The sequence below is a fragment of the Antrostomus carolinensis genome, unplaced genomic scaffold, assembly GCF_000700745.2.
Source record: "Antrostomus carolinensis isolate BGI_N321 unplaced genomic scaffold, ASM70074v2 scaffold17041, whole genome shotgun sequence".
Taxonomy (NCBI): domain Eukaryota; kingdom Metazoa; phylum Chordata; class Aves; order Caprimulgiformes; family Caprimulgidae; genus Antrostomus; species Antrostomus carolinensis.
This window is the reverse complement of record NW_010292174.1, coordinates 48,614-58,349: the sequence shown is the minus strand read 5'-3', so window position 1 is coordinate 58,349 and position 9,736 is coordinate 48,614. Positions and strand designations below refer to the sequence as shown.

General features: G+C 35.4%; 1 protein-coding gene across 4 annotated transcripts in view; it reads right to left on the bottom strand.

Moving 5' to 3' along the window:
* Positions 1–967: 967 nt before the first annotated feature.
* The window catches only part of CDK17 (cyclin dependent kinase 17), a 54,604-nt gene continuing 45,835 nt past the window's right edge, over positions 968–9,736 (bottom strand). For all 4 annotated transcript variants that reach the window (XM_010176866.2, XM_010176868.2, XM_010176864.2 and 1 more), the window contains 8 exons: positions 7,751–7,874; positions 6,670–6,790; positions 6,037–6,134; positions 5,607–5,712; positions 4,767–4,809; positions 3,538–3,628; positions 3,222–3,299; positions 968–2,783 (listed from right to left, as the gene is read on the bottom strand). In XM_010176866.2, coding sequence (XP_010175168.1) covers positions 2,746–2,783; positions 3,222–3,299; positions 3,538–3,628; positions 4,767–4,809; positions 5,607–5,712; positions 6,037–6,134; positions 6,670–6,790; positions 7,751–7,874 — 699 coding nt within the window. In that variant the 3' untranslated portion in view covers positions 968–2,745. The remainder of the gene's footprint in view (positions 2,784–3,221; positions 3,300–3,537; positions 3,629–4,766; positions 4,810–5,606; positions 5,713–6,036; positions 6,135–6,669; positions 6,791–7,750; positions 7,875–9,736) is intronic.

Genomic DNA, 9,736 nt, shown 5'->3' with positions numbered 1-9,736 from the left:
GCAACTTCAGACTCGCTGACTACTGCCCCAAACAGCCAGCTGCCACAGAACTGTCTCTGCTGATGCAGGAATTTCAATTATAGACAATTAAAAAAAAAAAAACAAAAAAACTGGCTTGACCACAGATGCCAAGTTTCTGAAGAAATACATTCTTTACAGCAACCTCCTAATGAAGCAAACTGATTCACTTGCAGGTCCTTAGAAAAGTCTCTTTATAAACAGAGTGCTTTCATTTTATGGAAGATCTTTTAATCAGTAACAAAAAAGCTGAATTCCTACTTAAAATGGACACCTCCTTTTGTTACCTGCATCTGATCCCTTTCTAAATTTGTTAATGCACTTCATTTTACCAGTTAAACCTTTAAGTCCTTTACTCATTAGTGTCACATTATTACTTGTTCTTTTACGACCTATAAAATATTACTGTTCTAGAAATGCTAAATCCTACATTTATCCACAGGGAACATTTATATCTTCACTACTATAAAAAAAAAAGGAGATGTTTTTCTGACACTTCTTTCTTCAACACCCTCACGTCTACAACGTATTTCCTACAAAGGTAATCAGTATAAAATCTAGCTCAGATCCATAGTAACTATAAAAAAATATATAACTACTATTTCAGGACAAAGGTTTTTCATCAGTGCCAAAATCTGCCTCCGACACACACATAACACTCCCGCTGGTATCACTGGGAGACCCACTCATGTATCTGAGACACGTATTACACCCCTAGACCTAGGCAAGACTTCTGATACCATCTGACAGGCAGGACTTGCTTGCTAACAGTGAGACTATGGACCATGTTTCTGCTAAGATCCTGAATGGCCTCAGTCATCAATGAGTCACCTTACTTTTCACTGTCACTACTGCTGTGCTGCATGAATCACTAAGTGGCCCAAGTTAAAACTGAAGACTCCCATAACACACAGACCTAGCTAAACTTTTCCAACAATGCCCCAAGAACTGCAAGTTCACTTCGTCTGTATTTTTAACAACACAGAGCCTTTGTTATTATAAATTTCAAAACAAAACCAAAGAATTCCACATAATATTTATACTTTCAAAAGTACAATATTAATACAGGTCGGTCAGTTAGAAATAACAGCAGTTTGTTAGGTCTACAAGATTTAACGTAAAACCGGTTTACAAATGCTGAAAAGCAGTAGTGGTCCAATAGTCACCATTACACATGAATTTCTCTCTTCCAGAAAATAAAATTAAAAAAAAAAAAAATCCCAATTCAAATTTAACAGTATCAATGAAATATTAATAAAACACCCCCAAACATGCCACAATCACTATTCACAAATAAAGTTAAAATGAAATATACAAAAATTCACTTAATACTGTTAAATAACAATAAACTACAAGATTTCCTGAACAGAAATGGTAGGACCCCTGAATGTTTTACAGTGAATGTCAGGAAAAATTAAGTTACCTATGACTATTTTCATGATATACCAGAGCCAAAGATTTACATGACCATTTCAAAATATACCAATAAAGATTTACAGTTTCTTTAAGATGCACTAAACAAATAGGTTAATAAAGGTGAACACAAATGCTTAAAAATACTGTAACCATCACCAAAGGTGTACTTATGATACTCACTGAGATGCATAAGCATAGTAGTAACATGTTTACTATCTCTGGTAAACAGATAACATCTAAGATCTGAAAAACTCTCTAAGTTCCCACTGTAAAAGCTCTGTAGTATAGTGAGTTCTTATCAAGTACAAACTTGCATCTTTCCAGTTGATTTCAAGTGAATAATGCACAAATGGGAGAGCAACAAGGTGGGAAAAGTGTGACATTATTCCCATGTTCTTGTAATTAGTTGTCCTGTTCCTCTGTAATGAAAAAATTCTAAATTTCAAAAGTAAGCCAGGGTCCACGGTATACGAATTATCTTTTTACTATTTGTATTTCTAAGTTAAAAACAGAGTGAAAAAGTCATTGCTTCTGCAGGCCCCATATGCACAACAACGTGCAAGTATCTTATGCTGGAGTAAGCCTGACAAAATTTATCATCCGGTCTCCGTGCTCTAATTTATCAATAACTAACGCAGGATCTGACAGCAATTAATAGTTACTGTTCACTTGTTTCAACCAACTTTCACACCACGTCCTTTTCAAAAACATAATATGCATTATTATTTTTCAGCTATTTCAACACATACTTCCAATGTTAAATAAGGAGTTAAGTGCCATGAACTTAGAGCATTAAAGATGGTTCACCTATAGCCAAGCAAAGCTATGTTTACATTCCAGGAAACACTGCAGTTTAAGAAATACAAAAAAACCCCGCAGCAGTAGAACATTTTATGAAGAGAAACAGATGCATTCACATATTATAAAGCCATTGCAACTTCTTCAGGCATGGAACTGGGAACTGTTGTGTTAACTATACAGACAGTAGTTATTTAGCAGCAATGATTCCGCAATAAATAATGCACTGTGTTTCTCAGTCCTGCACAAAAATTGCAGCTACAGTTACATCAACAGCTGTAACCTACTGGCTCTAGTGGCAGAGGAGACCTTAAAACCAACTGTACAAAAAATTGTCACACTGTGACAACAAATATAAAAACATAATCTGCAGGTTGGAAATAAAAAGACTCCACTGTGAAGAGGACAGTGTAGACAAACTGCCATTCCAAGTCCACCAACCGAGAGCACTGCCTTCAGATCCGAGTCCTTGACTGACAGGATAGGCTTAGGTTTGACTCTGCTTCGCCCTCTTTAAAAAAGCATGCTCTGCCTTCTGTTCTTCCCATGTCCTACAACAGAACATGGACCATGGTAAGAAACCAAAGCATTTGAACAACAAAGTACCCAGTTGTTAGCCGCATCTTCCATCTATTTCTAGAGAATATGCTTTCTTTGTGCTTAAACCAGTATCAGGATCTTTCTTTTAACTGCACTTATTGCACCTTCCCCCCTCCCCCACCCCCTTACTTTGCCACCATTTGCCCACACAGTAATGGTTTGAAAGTCAAAGTCCAATTCTCATATTGACAGTCCCTCTGCCCATCCCTAGTAAAACTCATCTCCTTCTGTGCTTTTGGCTTATATGTCTCTACAGGAATCTGAGCAAATCAGTCTTTATAGTTGAGTACAATCACACATACCAATTTAACAAAGTATTTTTCAGTTCCGAATGTCTCCGGCACAGCATTCCATTTGCAGATTATGAGAAAATGTTAAGCCTTCCATACCTGTCTCTGGGTAGGTGGAATTTCGAAAGCCAGGGTCTTTTTGCAACTGAATCTCTTTTAGACTGAATATTGAAACACCTGGAACATAACAAAGAAATTAATTCATATTGAAACCTAACTCTACTTTATTGAACAAAGTTTTATTCTTACTTATACAGTTTAGTTTAAAAAAAAGTTTCCTATTCCCAAATATTTAAGTCAATATACACCAGACTTCTTTAACAATGAGACTTGCGAGCTTTTCCTTAAGCAATAAAAGTACTTAGCTTTAATGTACTATCTTAACAATACTCTGCTCCTTTACTACTCCTCTTACTTTCAGGCAAAGTGTGTATTCTTGTTCCAAGACTTCTGAAGTATGCATGTTTCATGGCCTCCTCTGCTGAAATTCTCTTCTTCGATTCATACTATTAACATAAAAGGATACAAGTGTGATGGTTTTAATTAAAAAGCTCTTTGCATGAAGTGATTTCATCAAAGGGAAAAATAAGAGTTCTACTTGCTCAATATTTCCAGCATGAATATCTAACATGTAATCTAAATCACTATTCTCAACAAATAAGACTGCTAAAATAGTCAAAATAACTACTGTAAATGGATGCAAGTCAAAAATATACTTAATCTTTATGAATAGATGTAATAATTATTAGATGACAGAGTTCTGTTTACCTTATGTTCTAATATTAAATTGCAATGAAAAGCTATTACCATGACATCACAAAATCTGACTGACCACACTGCAGCATTTTGCCTAAAATGAAACTTTAGACAACATGGGCTTCAATCTGTGCTCAAATGTCTCCTGCTTGGCACATGTGGACATTTGGACAGAGACACAAACATTTAAAAAGCTGTATACAAATAAGAACCAAGTCCAAACAAGGACTGCAAGTACTTTTGTGACACAATGTATAAACAGATGAAGACGTCATGTAGAATTTAAATCACAGGATGCAAAGCAGAGTAACTGCACTACACCTTAAGGACTAAAAATTTTTAATATAATGAAGTTACAGTGCTTCTGCATCTACTAAAAAACTTAAGACTTGGCCTTCCATCTTGCTTCCCCTCTTCTTGCTTCTGGCTCATTTTTAACACAGATTAAAAGATTAAACCCACATACCACTTCACCTCTTAAATAGTTTGCAAGATCAAAGAGTAATATTACACCTTAGTAACTGCTTCTTTAGTAGTAAGTGAAGTTCATTGCTACAGAAATTTAGTATTTGTATTGTAAGGTTCTGTCTTAATACCATATTTCACAAGAGATTTATTTTTTTCAAGGAATTTCTAACATATAATCAGTTGTATTTTTACAAAAAGCAGTAAGAGAAGAAATTAATTCTGGCAAAAAAAATTAAATTCTTACAGTACATAGACTTCCTGAGACTGTCATTCTTCCTAAATCTGTAGTCCATTACAGACTCAACTGCATATTCCACTTTGAGACAGAGCTAACAGATACTATAGCTTCTAATACACTCTGCAAATAATAAAACTCCAAACTTGCACTTTCAGAAAGTAAAGCCACAAAACACATCTTACTTGAAGGAACTTTGCTATCAATTCAATTCCTTCCGTGTCTAGCCTAGAAATAGAAGTATTTAAAAAAAACAGTTATTAGAAGTATATTTACAAAAGCAAAACTGCAAAGGAATTGACTTCATTAAATTATATCAAACCTGAAAATTAAATTTAAACATGGAAATGCTTTTACCCAAACAACTTCTCTGCATGTTAATGTAGTCGAATCTCAGAAAAGTACCAGTATCTCAAAATGAGACTATTTGAAAAACACTGGGGACAGACTAATCCTGAGCCTTGGACTGTGATATATTAGGCTGACCTGGATCATTTATTTTAGTGAAAAAGCTTTTTTTTTTTTTTAAGCCTAACACTACTTGTGCTAGGACAAAATGTTAGATCTTTTTCTTCAGAGTCAATAAAAACTGTGGTAGTCTTTGTTATAAAGTTTATTTATAATAACTGTGCAGACCCTTCAAATTCCTCATAATGGTTTTAGAATGATTTCAAGAGACTGCTGAAGGAAACCATGCCATTTTAACAATGGGCCTATTATGTAACAGAAAAGAATTTGGGTTATTTAGGGAATGCTGTGTGAATGCTCCTACTATGCAGGTATTATTAATCGGAGCTTATAGCTCCATAGGTCATTATGGAGCTGTGGTAGTACCTTGAATAATATTAGACAAAGTAATCACATAGTACCAGGATTAGGCTTTGCATTACCATCTGCCCACAATAACATAACTGATGTGTAGTTTTCCAGCACTCAGTAGCAGACTGTACTTGGAAACATGTTCACACTTACAAATACACTAAACCACAGGGATGCATGTTTTCTAATAATAAAACACAAAGCACCTTGGTGCATGGTTGATGAGAGGTTGTGGTTTATACTTGGGAAAGTTGTAGTTTCTAAATTCATCACTGGAAGAAATGCCTGGCCATGTTTCTTGACATGGGGTTCCTGCATTTAAAAAAAGGAACAAACTCAACTTAAAAAAATGTAAAGAGACAACTTTGACATAAATAAGCACTTAATCCTGTAATTTAAACAGGAAACAACAACAACAACAAAAAATCAGTCAATGGGTCTATGTTGTGCAAACTCAGCTGTGCACTCAGCTCAATCATTTTTCACCAAAAGTACGCTCATTCACCTTAATTACAATGCAATATAAAATATAATTGTTTACAGATAAAGATCTACAGTTCTCATGGAAAAAGTGTTTAGAAGAACAAACATATATAGCAGAACAAACAAACAACATTAACAAAATTATCCATTTACCCAGAAGTCTGAAAATTAAGTGCAGTTCATCTTCAACAGTCGAACCAGGGAAAAGAGGCCTTCCTGACGCCATTTCAAAAAATATGCATCCAACACCCCTTTATAAAAACAGAGAAAAAGATAAATCAGAACCAATCCAACAATTCAAGCTTTCAGCTCTTAGAAATCTCTTCCGAGATTTCTATGAAATTAAAACAAATTATTAAATCATTAGCCACACACTGCTAATAAAAATATTGTTGCTACCTATCTTTCAAAACAAAAGAACTGTCAAAAGACTAAAAACCTATGTCACAGCTATATTATATCCTCTTCCTTCAGATGTCAAGTTTATCAACTGTATGGAAGCTCATAGTAAAATACCACGTTATCATGTCATTAGAACATGTTTGGTTTTTTTCCCCTAACGCTGTGTGCCTGCTTACTCTAAGCAATAAAAAGGTACTCTGCATTTTCAGAGAGAAATAATAGCATCTTCCCTGTCTGCCAATCCTTTCTGTAAAAATCAAACTCAGTTGTAGCCTTCAAAAATTCAAAGGATTAGTATTTGAATGCTACTACTACATAATAAAGAGCTGACTTTTTTTAACTTGACTTAGAACAAAAAATTAAATGACACAAAGCTATACAAACCACATGTCAATCTGAGTTGAATACTCTGAAGATCCAAGGAGAACATCAGGTGGTCTGTACCATAATGTGACAACTTCATTAGAATAGGTCTTTGTAGGAACAGACTTCGCTCTAGCCAATCCTTGATAAAAAGGGAAATAGAGAATCATGTGCAGTCTGCTGAAATCCTTTTTTTTTTTTTATGAAATTGACAAAGAATTTTTAAGAGTGAAATCAGCTTTATTATACTTGCTAAATACCTTCCCTCAATGTTCATTGAAAAGCCCTAATAAATACATTTCTACAACTTGTGATTTGCCTCTTTGCATTTACAGCAATCTCATGATCAGCATTTTTAAGCACAGAAGGCAGGTAAACAGTGCAAAACCTGGAGCAATCCTATCAATTTCATTAGAACAACAAAGCATTAGATTAATATGACAACTCCTCCCGTGAAAACACTTTTGCACTATTTCCATTTAAGAATTACATTGCAAGAGGCAGAAGGTAACAAAAGAGTAATGAAATGGTGGAAACAGACCAAACCAGTGTTGGATCAGCAGGGGTTTTCCACCCTACCATTGTCAGTTTGTCCATTATATCTTCAATAAAATTTACATCTATCATGTTAGATGCAATCTTCTGAGCAACTTTCATTCACACGCAAGGGGAAAAACCAGTGGTAGCACAACTTTCAAAGGACCTTCCTGACACAGAAGATAACAGGAAATTGTGAATGCCCCACTCTAATGAAATCCCAAAGAAACTTTGTGTATCAGCGATGGAGGAACACCTGACAATTTAGCACATGGACAAAGCCTTTCTATCTCTGGTCATGGTTACTCTGCTTTGGAGTGACTGTGGAGTGTCAGGAAAAGCAACTTGAGCTCCACCTTAAGGATTTTACTACATTATGTAAGACTACTTTCAAACCACAAGTCAAGCAACAGTATTATATATAAACCTATCACTATGATTACCCATTTCCTGTAAAAGGCTGACTTTCATTTTCCATCTGAGAACGCGCAAATTCACTACAGACCCTGTGTTCTCTTTTGCTGAGTGAAGAAAATACTTGTTACAGAATGATTTAATGCCATACCAAAGTCTGCAAGCTTCAGTTCTCCTTTCTCATTAATCAGTAGATTTTGTGGCTTCAGATCTCGATGTAATACTTTTCTCCTATGACAGTATGCCAAACCACGAAGAATCTGGTATAAAAATAGCTACAGAAGAGAATATTTATACAAATTAGACTAAAAATGTTAATCTACAGATTATATGACTAAAACAGCCCACCTGGGCACTGTAGAGTTAAGTGTCTGTATTCTAAGCAGGACAAAAATACCTCTCAAAAAGTAAGTTTCTTTTCCATATGAACACATTCTGAACATCTTCATTATTGTTTACAGATTTAAAATCCCTTTATGCTAATGCACTGCTTTAACACAATAGTTTACAACAAAGATTCTGGGAGCAATTTGTTCTGCTTAACTGAAGAGAACCACAGGACTGTTTATTTTCAAGCAAGCATTTACCAAGGCTCTTCCTCACACTAATGTCTTTAAGGTAACTGTCTCTGACTATACTCACATTTCCTTCTGCCACAAAACCCCTTCTGAAAATGCAGCTCAGCATCCTTTCTATATAATTGTGCTAAAATATGCAAAGAACATTTTGGTGTGCTATTGGAAAAGTCCACTTGGATTCACAAGCTCACGAAACGTTGAGAAATGGGGAAATGAGGATCTGCCCAACTGCCTCTGGCATTCATAATCATCTCCTCACCTTGATACACACAGGTTTATTTTAGTTCTTTGGAACAGCAAGCCAAGCAAGCAACTTCAGTCATGCATATTAACACTGCACATATACAGACAAAGAAGTAGTAAGAAAAGAAGAAAGGTTTAGCAGAGGGCAGCCACGCCATTTTACTATATCACTGCATTAAGAACTACTATTGTGCAGTTTCTGTATGTATAAAGGGTCTATCTTAAACATGGGACTTAATGCTGGCATTTGCCACACAACAGTCCTCAGCCAGCACAGATGATCAAGTGTACAATGAAAAGATACAGAACATTACAGAAAGCAATGTTCACCAATATGACAAATTCAGCATGTAATAGGACTTCTAAGCAGAAACACTAGAATGTTTTTATATGACCATTTTCTTACACATTAGTTTATTTTTGTACCAGGTGACATCACCAAATTCTTTTTCCTAAACTGGACAAATACATAGCAGGTGTAGTTTACATCCATCTGTTCCCAGTCTGCTTATGTGGGATTTATCTGTTCTAGAAAAAGGGGACTTGGGATTGATTTTTTTTTTATTTTTTTTTTTTCCCCCAAAGAGCAGAATGAGAAGCAACAAGTTTTGTTACATCTACTCATGTCCATACTGTTGTAGGGGTAGTCAGTCCCAAGTAATATTAACAAGACTGCATCTCCAGTATGCACTGGGACTGCAATGATTAGTTGAGAAGGCAAAGTACTTATTTATTCTACAGAAACTGTGGATCTTCACCGCAGTTGGCATGGATACTTTTGGAAATGCACAGGATGACATGTATTAGCTCAAAATTTGGTTGAAATAGTAATACCTGCAGAGATCACACACATCTTTATATAATACATAATTTTGTTAAAACTCAAAAAACTAAAATCAGCTGAGGAATGAGTGGAATGATGACAGGGAGGTCTCAAATGTTAATAATGACCCAAACTCCGAGAGTTGCTGTAAGGTAAGCACCTACAGCTACTAGAGTTAAGCAGCTGTTCTGGTTTCCCAGTGCCAAAGGTACTGACCATATAAATCTGTTCTTAGGGCACAGCTTAAACCATAGGCAAACAAGGAAAAACAGTTCCTCTGCTTAGCTTGGATTACCACAAGCAGATTCTGCTTGTTCTCTAACTGCAGTTATTACAGGAGTCAGCTTCCCACTTAAAGCTTTTCTTTATTTTTTTTAAGCTTAAAGAACTATTTATTAACTTGTTAATTAAAAACACAAGCATAGTTCTGTTGTTTGTTGTCTCTCTGAAGTAGATACAAATTAAAGAATTTCCCTCTGCAGACTCTCACAGG